This window comes from Scyliorhinus canicula, chromosome 5 (genome assembly GCF_902713615.1).
Source record: "Scyliorhinus canicula chromosome 5, sScyCan1.1, whole genome shotgun sequence".
Classification (NCBI taxonomy): Eukaryota; Metazoa; Chordata; class Chondrichthyes; order Carcharhiniformes; family Scyliorhinidae; genus Scyliorhinus; species Scyliorhinus canicula.
Genome location: NC_052150.1, coordinates 233,688,197 through 233,702,023, shown reverse-complemented (window position 1 = coordinate 233,702,023; position 13,827 = coordinate 233,688,197). Strand labels below are relative to the sequence as shown.

The 13,827-nt window shown below is 44.3% G+C and overlaps 1 protein-coding gene across 3 annotated transcripts in view; it reads right to left on the bottom strand.

Annotated features, from left to right (window-relative positions):
* The window catches only part of LOC119966679 (microtubule-actin cross-linking factor 1-like), a 254,814-nt gene that overhangs the window by 130,665 nt on the left and 110,322 nt on the right, over positions 1–13,827 (bottom strand). For all 3 annotated transcript variants that reach the window (XM_038798745.1, XM_038798747.1, XM_038798746.1), the window contains 2 exons: positions 12,993–13,231; positions 11,915–12,022 (listed from right to left, as the gene is read on the bottom strand). In XM_038798745.1, the coding sequence (XP_038654673.1) occupies positions 11,915–12,022; positions 12,993–13,231 (347 nt within the window). The remainder of the gene's footprint in view (positions 1–11,914; positions 12,023–12,992; positions 13,232–13,827) is intronic.

Here is a 13,827-nt window from a genome sequence, read left to right as displayed (position 1 = left end):
GGGAAAGATCCCACAAGAGGTTGGTGGCAGCTGAAGGGCACAGAAACTGTGGGCAGCAATTTCAGTCTATCAGAATGGTTATTACAACCTGCAGCAGGAAAAAGGCAAAAGAAAAAAGTTTTAAAAAATCTCTTTGTGTTGTTGGAAAATTGTGATGGACTGCCCCTTTAAGACCCGAAGTCCGATCCTTATCAGAGGTCCCGATCAGAACAGCTGAAACAAAGAAACCAGCGTGGACTTCAGACTCCTCCCCTTTTTCTCCCCACGAGGCAAGAAGCAGAACAAAGACACCAGCAGCAGAACACCAGCGGCACCCGAAGAAGGAAGAAGGACAGCAAGAGCAGAGGCCCAGCAGAGGGAAGGCCCAAAAAGACCAGACCAGACCAGACCAGACCAGAAGGAAGACGGAGCAGCAGCAGGAGAGAAGCAGCCACAGAAGAAAGAAGAGGAGGAAAAGAGAAAACTGCACCGGGAGAGATGACCAGGAGGCTTGAAAGTGAAAGAGAGAGAGAGAGAGTCTGAAGGCCTCACCAACCAACCAGACAACATCAAAAAGTAAATAATGTTTTAATTTAATGAGATAAAAAGAGTATGTTAATAATAAAATAATTTAACCTGAAAAAGTGGTTATTAGCTTACTTCACTTCCTTAAGAACGCAGGACCCGTGACATCGATGCCATTAAGGGGTAAGTAAGTAAAATTCTTCAGTGAAGGTAGGAGTTATACCGGGGGATAACTTGAAAGGAGAGTTTGACCCGAATAGCACTCTCAGAGGCCTGTACTGGAGTCAGGGAGGAAGTTCCCTGTTCGCGGTTTTTAGAATATTGGCCCGTAAGGTTCGTTGGTATAAAGGGAATTCTAAAAACATATAGGTGAATTTAAAAAACATGGCGCCCAACGTGGGGCCTAGAATATTAGAAGTTTCTAGGTAAAGCGAGGCTAGAATATTAGAAGTTTCTAGTTAAGCAGAGTAGGGGCTAGAATATTAGAAGTTTCTAGTTCCCAAGAAAGGCCTAGAATATTAGAAGTTTCTAGGTAAAGCGAGGCTAGAATATTAGAAGTTTCTAGTTAAGCAGAGTAGGGGCTAGAATATTAGAAGTTTCTAGTTCCCAAGAAAAGCCTAGAATATTAGAAGTTTCTAGGTAAAGCGAGGCTAGAATATTAGAAGTTTCTAGTTAAGCAGAGTAGGGGCTAGAATATTAGAAGTTTCTAGTTCCCAAGAAACGGGTGGAATATTAGAAGTTTCTAACCGGCAAAAAGGCTAGAATATTAGAAGTTTCTAGTCTATGTGTGAGTCAAACTTTACCTGCCGAGTTTAGTTTGGAAAGTCAGGTGTGATTGGCTTTTGTAAGGATATTCTGTGGATCGAGGGGACTGAAGCTCAGGTTGGGGGTGAAAATCAGTAGACTAGAAGATACTGACCCTGAGAAAAAGTCTGCAAGACATTTTGGTGATAGCACTAAAATCTTGCATCCATCACTGGTAAAAGGGGCTAAAGAATAAATCATCCTCAGAGTAAGGCGGATTGTGCGGACATTTTCTGGAAAATAGGGACGCTTATATTCAGAAACCAATAATCAATCGACCCTTAACTAGAGCAGGAAGATAGTGCCTTGGTCAGCCTTGGATAGGGCCCAGAAAGGGTACTTATCCTTAATTTCAGAGTGCACCTGAAAGGGACAACCAGGAACAGAACTAAAAATCCGAAAATGGCAATTAGGGTAATTCTCATGCCCTGGGATACGGTCAAGAGAAATGTAGAAATGAAAAGGGAATGGAAGAAATTAAAAGAGCAAAAGAAATCCTGGACAGGAGATATGTATCCAGACGGAGATATCTCCCTCTTTGTTAGAGTGCCAAAAGCCCTGCAATATACAGATTCAGTCAGGGTCCTTAAAGCACTTTGTCAGTTTGCATTTGAAAAGCGAGCTGAATCACTAATCGTATTTGGACACAGACAGAAGCATGCAGCTGCTCAAGTGGGCAAAGTGTGTTCCAAACTGATTAAAATCATTGACGGAGTAAACAGGACAGAAATAATACAGATCCATAGTAAACACAAAATTAACTCTGAAGTGGTAGGCAAATATATAAAACAACTGCAGAAAAATGAACCATTAGAAATGGAAAGTGACGAGGAATCAGGCCTAGAATCAGATAGCCGAGAGAATTCGGACTCCTGTGAAAATTTCCCAACGGGATACAATTTTCCATACCCAGATCCAAGTCTGTTTCAGGAAGAAAATTGGCCTCAGCAATCTGCCACACATAAGAAAGAAGCGTTTATCGATCATTTCGTTGAACCACAAGAAAGTGAAGAGGAACAAGGCATAGTTGGGATTATGGCGCCTCCTGTGATGGGACAGGAAGAATTATCATCCTCATCCGAGAATGAGGAAATAGTCAAACCAAAGAGAGGAATAGGGAATAGAAAAAATTCTAAACCATTAGAAATAGGGGATTATAGCGATCACTGGAAACACCAACAACCTTCCACTTATCAACCAGTAAATAAGGATGTACCGTATTATATGTATAATCCAGAAGCAGAAATGGTACACCATAGAGATCAGGAAGGATGGGAAAGAGAGGTTACAGCTAGGGGACTTAAAATAGGAGAAATATTAGGCGGAAGTCAACAAATTGATTCTACGAAATTACTAGAATTACCAAACGTTACCCCCAAAGCTAAAATTTGGCAAATGAGCAAAGGGTATGACAGTTTCGGAAGAGCCATGAGTAGGGTAAGGAACAGCACAGAAACACAAGGCCAGATAATAGCAGCACTAAGACCACAGGAAAGGATACAGAATCGTCCAAGACCCCAAAAAACTGCTCCTACTCCAATGGATAGGGCAAGTTATGCTCCACGAGATAGCCAGGTACCAAGTGCAAGGTTTGAAGAATATATAGAATCGGTGGAAGAGTTTGCACAACATGGTACCCCCTATTTTGAGGAAGAACCGGTACGACGACGGATACATTTCTCCGAATATAGGGACCCAGATAGAGGTGCCCCTTTGAGAACACCATGCCCCAGAAGTGAGAAAATAGTTCAGTCATTTACACCAGGTCCAGAGGAAGGACAGGGAGGCATGGTACCGTATAAAATAGTAGCAGCCGTAATGAAGACAGCAGGCCCAAAGAAACATGGGGAGAGTAGAATTGAGTATTCACAGAGGTTAAAACAGTTAGCGAAGAAAATGGGGGCATCAGGAGAATCCACCAAATTGATTGATTTACATACAGTGGGAGAAATAGTTACAGGCGAAGTCGCAGATTTAATAAATGAGTTAGATTTGGGAAATGAGAGAGCTAATTTAATGAAAGAGATGACAGAGGCAGCATATGCAGGGGAACACCTCACACCATATATCGACCGAATATATGAGGTTAATAAGGAAGAGGGGGTCGATGTAGTCAGATTCCTGAGGGAATTAGGACCCAAGATTCCAGGAGGAAAAAGCCTCTCAATAATACTGTTAACGACCTCTAGAAGAGAAATAGGAAGAGAACTGGTTAAATTTGATTTGGCAGGCAAAGCATTTAAGGATAAACACACAAAAGGGGAACAAAAAAGAGCAGCTGCCCAAAATAATGTTTCAACACAAAATGCTCAGATTAGACCACCAAACCGACAGATACCTGACAAATCGGAACAAAATCCAGCACAACCAGCAATGCCACAACATGGGTATAATTTGCGGTCACAAGGGCCACCTCCACCACAAAATCTAGATTATTTACCAAGGGGACAATTCCTAGCCCTCAGTCGGGAGGAAAGAGACAGATTCATTGAGGATAGGAGAAGAAGAGCAGCTGGTCAGGGGAGGATTGAGCAAGGTAGATATCAACCACCAGAAGGGTATCCGGGACGCCCGCGAGGGGGATTCCGAGGAGGAGGCAGAGGAGGCCCCGGTATATATGGACAGGATTCGGCTTCTCCCCTTAAACAGGCTATACAAAATCTAACAACAGAAACAGACAAAGGAGAATTAGTAGTAGTATACAAGGGGGAAAGATGTATAGTGGACACAGGGGCTGAGATATCAATGATAAGGGAAGAAGCTGGAAATCCGACAGGAAAGAAATACATAGTAGAAGGAGCATTAGGGAATAAGGATATTAGACCAGAAGTTAGATTGGGAGAATTACTGGCAATATCAGGAACTGATAATCTGATGGCAGGGAAAGATTTAATAAAAATAGATACTGGAAAAATAAGGATATTAAAACCAATTGATAACATGGAGGAAATAAGGAAACAGAAAGAGAAAAGTATTTTAAATGACGAAGCTTGGAAGAAGATGGAAGAAGTACTGATGGGAGCAAACCTAGCGATAGGTAAGAATGACACAGGTTTGCTTAGCCAGCAATTTCAACACACAATTCACGGGGGACAACACAGACCTCAAAAACAGTATCCTTTGCCTAGAGGAGCTAAGAGCGAGCTGGAGATAATAATCAAGGAATTGGAGCAGCAGGGGATTATTCAAGGGGTCACATATGCCTCAACAAATAGTCCACTTCAGGTAGTAAGAAAACCAGATGGTACATTTAGAATGGTAACAAATTACAAAGCTTTAAATAAAGTCACAAAGAAGGACAAGAGATATTTAATAAATCCACAAGCTACCTTAGAGCAAGTCGCGGGAAAAACTTACTTAACTAGTATAGATTTGGCGAATGGATTCTGGAGTGTTCCATTAGACCCAGACAGCAGGGAGAAAACAGCATTCACCTTTGGAACTAAGCATTATGTATATTGTAGACTTCCACAGGGATATGTTAATTCTCCAAATCACTTTCAGGCAATAATCAGGGAGCTGATTCAAGATGATTTGGCCTTAGTATATATCGATGATATATTAATTGGAGATGACGATCAGGACATACATGTGGAAAGAGTGGCCAGGATCATTAAGACACTTGGTGAAGCAGGCTTTAAAATAGGGCTAAAGAAATGTCAAATTGGGAGAAGCGAAGTCAACTATTTGGGTTATTCAGTATCGAAGGAAGGTAGAGAGGCCAGTATTGAAATGAGGAAGAAGATAGCTGAAATTACTGCGCCTGTTTCAAAAAAAGGGGTTCAAAAAATAATGGGAATGTTGGGATATCTAAGGCCAGTAGTGAAGGACTTCAGTCTCTATGCTAAAGCCATTTATCAAACCTTGAAAGGGGATTTTATTTGGACCAGCGAGGCCCAGAGAGGGTTAGATCAGTTAAAGGCAGCAATTGCGATATCGGGGTCATTAGTTGGGAGACAAGAAGAGGATGATTTAAGCATTAAATTAGACATATATAAAAATGGATATGGTATGGTACTTGCTAATCTTAGCAATCAGACACCTATCAAACATCTGACAGGAAACTGGTCGAGAGCTGAACAAAAGTTTTCAAACATCGAGAAATGTCTAGCAGCTATAACAAAGAGAATAGCAGAGATAGAAAACTTGTCGGGTGGTAAGAAAATTTATGTCACAACTGAGTTTCTGGAGTTAAAGGAGCTAACCAAGAGACAGATTTGCCAGCAAGGCGCGAATACAGCTCGATGGGAAAGATGGGAAACCATTCTTCTAAACCCTGACTTAATGTTTGTTCATAACATTCAAAAGGGACAGAAACTTGATGAGCCAGTTAGTAAAACGGAGTTGGTGAATGCTTGGGTATTATATACTGATGGTAGTAAAGTCAAGAAGGACGAAGAACAAGCCAGATGGGCATTCATTTTAAAAAATTCAGGAAACATAGTAGTGGAGGAACAGGGAGTAATCATTGGATCAGCTCAGACAGCTGAGGTAGAGGGAGTATTGCAAGGGCTAAAGGAGTGTCACCAGCGAAAGCTGCAGGAAGTTACCGTTGTAACCGATAGCTTTTTCGTGCAGCAAGGATTGGAGAAAGATTTGGAGTTTTGGAAACTAAACGGTTGGACGAACGGTAGAAATAAACTACTGGAACAGAAAGAACAGTGGGAAGAGATAGATAAAATTTTAGCCGATATGGAGATCCAGACAATTCATCAAAAAGCACACACAAAAGGAATTGGGGAACTGTGTAAGGGGAATCAGGAAGTGGATGAATTAGCCAGACTTAGGACAATAATCTTGGGGACTCTTGGGAACTCAGCAGCCGACCATCAAATGATAATTAAGCAAGTACATGAAGCCACAGGACATGGGGGTCATGTTGTAGTCGCAAGGGAGTTGAAGAAGTTGGGACTTAAAATAGCCTATTGGAGACAACATTTAACTGCAGTAAGGAGAAAATGTGAGAGATGTATGGCCTGTGGAGGACAGAGAGGAAATAAAACATATGGGAGCATAAAAACTGAGAAACCAATGCAGGAATGGTCATTAGATTATGCAGGACCACTTTTTCCCAGAAGCAGCAAAGGTAATTTGTATTTTTTAGTCAAAGCTGATAGCTGCACGGGAGAAATTGACCTTAGAGCAACCAGCAAAGCAAATGGAGCCACAACCAAAAGGGTATTGGCAGAAATGATGACCTCCAGAGGTAGACCAGAATCGATCCGAATGGACAACGCGCCACACTTTAGAAACAATACTGTTATTAACTTTTGTGCTGACAGAGGAATAACAATCAATTGGGCCGTGAAATATGCACCTGAGAGTAATGGAATGGCTGAGAGGTCTGTAAGAAAAGTAAAGGATTGGATCATAAAGAATCAGAATAATAAAGGCTGGGATAAAGACATTGAAAGAATAGTATTTGATCTTAATAGCAACCTTGGAACCTCTGTCCCCCAGGGACAAGGAGACCCAAGTGAATCTGGGAATTATCAAGTAGGAGACGAAGTTTGGGTGAAGTTACCAACTAAGACTGCGGGGAAAATCATTCGCGAGACTGTAAAATGTAAAGACAAGATTGTTCAGATTCTGGGTACACATACAATTGAATTAGAGAAGCATGGTGTCTGGAGCAAAAGAAATTGTGTCACGCTTGAAACACACGACCCAGTGAGCATCAGAGGGGTTTGAGATTCTTCGAATCTCACTCAGGGGTGCAATGACAGAAGGAGGCTTGACTACATCAAGGATATGGAATATAAACCAGTTCAAAAAGAAATGATGGCAAAAGGAATCCGGAAGTCCTGGAGAGGGCACTTCTGGGATAATCCGAATTAAAGAATAGGGCCCTCTCCACCCTTGATCTGTTCATTTGCTTTTTCAGGTGGAAAAAATTAATAACAAACCAGGTCGCAAGAAGGAAGAGAACTACACTCCAATAACAAACCAGTTCGCGAGAAGGAAGAGAACTACACTCCAGAGAAGAATCTGTTCGACAGGATTGGGGGGAAACTAATGATATAATTGGCTACAAATTTGAGGGAATTAAATGCAAATTAGAATATCAAATTATAACTGGACAGTGAAACCCCCGGTCAGACATCTCTAACTGGACATTAGTTGATGGATGATCTGTGGTCTCCATGGGGTATGTACTACGCAGTGGAATCATTAAGGTCTCGGCAGCAGATAGCAGCGACTGACGAGGAACCCCAATATGATCAATGATAATAGGTTAAGAATTTCAGTAGCTTGATACTACGGCGGGAAAATTGTTACCAATGCAACAAAACAATATTGCATTGAAGAGCTATAATCGTTGATAAGAAAATTTTTTTATTTTCATGTAAATTGATAGGGACTGTTGTATATATATGAGAAGGGGGGTATGTGTGTCGTTAAATAACTTGATCCGCATTTCTAAACTGTGAATGTTTTAATAGAGGGTTAGTTAGTATGTAATAATGATTGTTCCAAAAGCCAAGAAGCGATGTTTCGATATTGATATTAAATTGTTAACAGTTGAAAATATGTAAAGTGTAACACACAGTCTATTGGTTAGGTAATGTATAAGGTGTTAAGATAAGATAAAAATTTTACTATGTATAGAACAATAAGGAGAATTTGTTTGGGAAGAGAAAAAAAAAGAGACGGTTCAATGCGGTTTTGTAAATGCTGAAATGAAAAATATACACGTTGTCAGAAAGATGTTCTCTCATGTAAACCAGGGGTTGGCAGACTTACATGATTCACGACAATGTTAGACATTAATGGGGAAGTTAGGAATACAAGCAGGATCAATTGAACATTTTAAATTAATAAGACTAGGGGATCAGTGGGGGGTAAAAGATATCACAATTACCACATTCCAATCAGAAATGGAAAACAAGACTCGTATTGACACTGGTCTATGATAGGCATACAAATGACAATGATCAGGGATGTAGGTTAGTACAATTGGATGGGGGGACAATAAACCAAATTATAGTAATGTTTCAAATGTCAAGACGGGGTGTTCTGGAAAATACAGAATGTGTCATTTGAAACATAGAGGTCTGCCAACATCTGATCGGGGAGAGTGCAGGGAAAGATCCCACAAGAGGTTGGTGGCAGCTGAAGGGCACAGAAACTGTGGGCAGCAATTTCAGTCTATCAGAATGGTTATTACAACCTGCAGCAGGAAAAAGGCAAAAGAAAAAAGTTTTAAAAAATCTCTTTGTGTTGTTGGAAAATTGTGATGGACTGCCCCTTTAAGACCCGAAGTCCGATCCTTATCAGAGGTCCCGATCAGAACAGCTGAAACAAAGAAACCAGCGTGGACTTCAGACTCCTCCCCTTTTTCTCCCCACGAGGCAAGAAGCAGAACAAAGACACCAGCAGCAGAACACCAGCGGCACCCGAAGAAGGAAGAAGGACAGCAAGAGCAGAGGCCCAGCAGAGGGAAGGCCCAAAAAGACCAGACCAGACCAGACCAGACCAGAAGGAAGACGGAGCAGCAGCAGGAGAGAAGCAGCCACAGAAGAAAGAAGAGGAGGAAAAGAGAAAACTGCACCGGGAGAGATGACCAGGAGGCTTGAAAGTGAAAGAGAGAGAGAGAGAGTCTGAAGGCCTCACCAACCAACCAGACAACATCAAAAAGTAAATAATGTTTTAATTTAATGAGATAAAAAGAGTATGTTAATAATAAAATAATTTAACCTGAAAAAGTGGTTATTAGCTTACTTCACTTCCTTAAGAACGCAGGACCCGTGACATCGATGCCATTAAGGGGTAAGTAAGTAAAATTCTTCAGTGAAGGTAGGAGTTATACCGGGGGATAACTTGAAAGGAGAGTTTGACCCGAATAGCACTCTCAGAGGCCTGTACTGGAGTCAGGGAGGAAGTTCCCTGTTCGCGGTTTTTAGAATATTGGCCCGTAAGGTTCGTTGGTATAAAGGGAATTCTAAAAACATATAGGTGAATTTAAAAAACAAGAGAGTGGTGGTGGATGGCAAATATTCAGCCTGGAGCCCAGTTACCAGTGGCGTACCGCAGGGATCAGTTCTGGGTCCTCTGCTGCTTGTGATTTTCATTAACGACTTGGATGAGGGAGTTGAAGGGTGGGTCAGTAAATTTGCAGATGATACGAAGATTGGTGGAGTTGTGGATAGTGAGGAGGGCTGTTGTCGGCTTCAAAGAGACATAGATAGAATGCAGAGCTGGGCTGAGAAGTGGCAGATGGAGTTTAACCCTGACAAGTGTGAGGTTGTCCATTTTGGAAGGACAAATATGAATGCGGAATACAGGGTTAATGGTAGGGTTCTTGGCAATGTGGAGGAGCAGAGAGATCTTGGGGTCTATGTTCATAGTTCTTTGAAAGTTGCCACTCAAGTGGATAGAGCTGTGAAGAAGGCCTATGGTGTGCTAGTGTTCATTTGCAGAGGGATTGAATTTAAGAGCCGTGAGGTGATGATGCAGCTGTACAAAACCTTGGGAAGGCCACATTTGGAGTACTGTGTGCAGTTCTGGTCACCTCATTTTAGGAAGGATGTGGAAGCTTTGGAAAAGGTGCAAAGGAGATTTACCAGGATGTTGCCTGGAATGGAGAGTAGGTCATACGAGGAAAGGTTGAGGGTGCTAGGCCTTTTCTCATTAGAACGGAGAAGGATGAGGGGCGACTTGATAGAGGTTTATAAGATGATTAGGGGAATAGATAGAGTAGACAGTCAGAAACTTTTTCCCCGGGTGGAACACACCATTACAAGGGGACATAAGTTTAAGATAAATGGTGGAAGATATAGAGGGGATGTCAGAGGTAGGTTCTTTACCCAGAGAGTAGTGGGGGTATGGAATGCACTGCCTGTGGAAGTAGTTGAGTCGGAAAGGTTAGGGACCTTCAAGCGGCTATTGGATAGGTACATGGATTAGGGTAGAATAATGGAGTGCAGGTTAACTTCTTAAGGGCAGCACGGTAGCATTGTGGATAGCACAATTGCTTCACAGCTCCAGGGTCCCAAGTTCGATTTCGACTTGGGTCGCTGTTTGTGTGGAGTCTGCACATCCTCCCCGTGACTGCGTGGGTTTCCTCCGGGTACTCCGGTTTCCTCCCGCAGTCCAAAGATAGAACATAGAACATAGAACAGTACAGCACAGAACAGGCCCTTTGGCCCTCGATGTTGTGCCGAGCAATGATCACCCTACTTAAACCCACGTATCCACCCTATACCCGTAACCCAACAACCCCCCCTTAACCTTACTTTTTAGGACACTACGGGCAATTTAGCATGGCCAATCCACCTAACCCGCACATCTTTGGACTGTGGGAGGAAACCGGAGCACCCGGAGGAAACCCACGCACACATGGGGAGGACGTGCAGACTCCACGCAGACAGTGACCCAGCTGGGAATCGAACCTGGGACCCTGGAGCTGTGAAGCATTTATGGATTGGCCATGAAAAATTGTCCAAAGTTCTATGATTAACCTAGGACAAAAGTTCGGCGCAACATCGTGGGCCGAAGGGCCTGTTCTGTGCTGTATTTCTCTATCTAAAGCTCCCTCTACACTCTCCCCATCAAACACTCCCAGGACAGGTGCAGCACGGGGTTAGATAGAGAGTAAAGCTCCCTCTACACTGTCCCCATCAAACACTCCCAGGACAGGTACAGTACGGGGTTAGATACAGAGTAAAGCTCCCTCTGCACTGTCCCCATCAAACACTCCCAGGACAGGTACAGCACGGGGTTAGATACAGAGTAAAGCTCCCTCTACACTGTCCCCATCAAACACTCCCAGGACAGGTACAGCATGGGATTAGATACAGGGTAAAGCTCCCTCTCCACTGTCCCCATCAAACACTCCCAGGACAGGTACAGCACGGGGTTAGATACAGAGTAAAGCTCCCTCTACACTATCCCCATCAAACACACCCAGGACAGGTACAGCACGGGGTTAGATTCAGAGTAAAGCTCCCTCTACACTGTCCCCATCAAACACTCCCAGGACAGGTACAGCATGGGGTTAGATACAGAGTAAAGCACTCTCTACACTGTCCCCATCAAACACTCTCAGGACAGGTACAGCATGGGGTTAGAGACAGAGTAAAGCTCCCTCTACACTGTCCCCATCAAACACTCCCAGGACAGGTACAGCATGGGGTTAGATACAGAGTAAAGCTCCCTCTACACTGTCTCCATCAAACACTCCCAGGACAGGTACAGCACGGGGTTAGATACAGAGTAAAGCTCCCTCTACACTGTCCCCATCAAACACTCCCAGGACAGGTACAGCATGGGGTTAGATGCAGAGTAAAGCACTCTCTACACTGTCCCCATCAAACACTCCCAGGACAGGTACAGCATGGGGTTAGATACAGAGTAAAGCTCCTTCTACACTGTCCCCATCAAACACTCCCAGGACAGGTACAGCATGGGGTTAGATACAGAGTAAAGCTCCCTCTACACTGTCCCCATCAAACTCTCCCAGGACAGGTACAGCACGGGGTTAGATACAGAGTAAAGCTCCCTCTACACTGTCCCCATCAAACACTCCCAGTACAGGTACAGCACAGGGTAAGATACAGAGCACAAGCAAAGATTGGAAGATGTTCCATTGTGACTTGAATCTTACCTGACTGGCATCCGTTTCAGCATCTGAACATGTCTCCAGTGCCTTTGACGAGGTGGTGATCAGCCCATCCACTCTCAGACGGTGCTGTATTATCTGAACAGCCAATATCTAAAACAAACACCAGTTCAAAGTTGCTGAGTGAAAAACAATTATCAGGACAAGATCCAGATCATCATCATCTCCACCCTGACCGTAGCCCATCATTTGTCTTTCCCTGTCCACAGTTCCAGACCATCCCTGCTTGCCCCTGACCAGTGACCTTAACCCTGGACCATCTCTGCCTGCACCCTGACCCTCAAACCCAACCCTGGACCATCTCTGCCTGCACCCTGACCCTTGAACCCAACCATGGACCATCTCTGCCTGCACCCTGACCCTTGAACCCAACCCTTGAACCCAACTCTGGACCATCTCTGCCTGCACCCTGACCAATCTGTGCCTGCACCCTGACCCTTGAACCCAACCCTGCACAATCTGTGCCTGCACCCTGACCCTCTCAGAGCCCCTATTCCCGGTGATTGTTGGGTATACAACATGCCACAGTTTTACAGCGAGAGTGGAGACTGTTCCTCCAGGTGGAGTTTGAAGGACAGGATCCAGTAACTGAGTCGAACTTCTCAATGGAACTGCACCCAGAGCTGATGATGTTTGGTGAAATGAGCTCCCCCCCCCCCCCCCCCCCCCCCCCCCCCCCCCCCGCTAGGTGCAGAGGGTGCGAATGTTTACTGATGAGGGAGTTTGTTTTACAGATGGCTCTGCTGGGTTCATACTTGTCTTTGGAAATGACCCTTTGTCTGACTTTGACTGTGTCATTGGCTGCAGATTGTGTCCTGATGAAATGTTACCATATTAAACTGTTTGAGTACCTCCACAATACCAATCACCCAGCACGGTTCCTCCACAAGCATCTCATTAAACTTCAATCAATAAGATAACAGATCAATGAAATCACTTCTTAGATTGAAAAACAAACTTGGAAGCAACCAGGAAGCATATTGTCGACAAAGCACAGTGCGATCCCAACACCTCTTGCGATAAGTGAATCCACACCTTCATCAAGGGAGTGAAGGATTCTTACCTTGTCCTTGTCCCTCAGATCAATGACTCCTTGGCAGCTTGTTGACTGACAAGACAATGAGGAGACCTCCTTCTCCATTGGTTCCAGCCACATTTGCATGAACTGTGGGTCAGTGTGGAATCTGTCTGTTGCCTCCCAGACTCCCTGACAGTTTCCCGTTGCTTCAACCTCACACTGCAGCTGAGTGAACCTGAATCCCAGAGACCTGAGCTTTTTCTTTACAATCTGGACTTCAGCTCCTGGGGAAAACATAGACGATATGAAAGGTAAAGCTGTGCTTGAGAAGATAAAACGAGACTCACGCAACATAAAAGGATATTAAGCAATTGGGAACAAATAGTGAATTTACCCATGGAGGCAGAGGGCATGGCGGAGGCACAGTGGTTAGCACTGCTGCCTCACAGAGCCATGGCGACACAGTGGTTAGCACTGCTGCCTCACGGAGCCAGGGCGGCATGGTAGCACAGTGGTTAGCACTGCTGCCTCACAGCGCCAGGGTGGCATGGTAGCACAGTGGTTAGCACTGCTGCCTCACGGAGCCAGGGCGGCATGGTAGCACAGTGGTTAGCACTGCTGCCTCACAGCGCCAGGGCGGCATGGTAGTACAGTGGTTAGCACTGCTGCCTCACAGCGCCAGGGCGGCATGGTAGCACAGTGGTTAGCACTGCTGCCTCACAGCGCCAGGGTGGCATGGTAGCACAGTGGTTAGCACTGCTGCCTCACAGAGCCATGGCGGCATGGTAGCACAGTGGTTAGCACTGCTGCCTCACAGCACCAGGGTCCCAAATCTTTAATTCCTCTCTGGCCTCGCGGGAGGTGTCAGAAGACTGGAGAA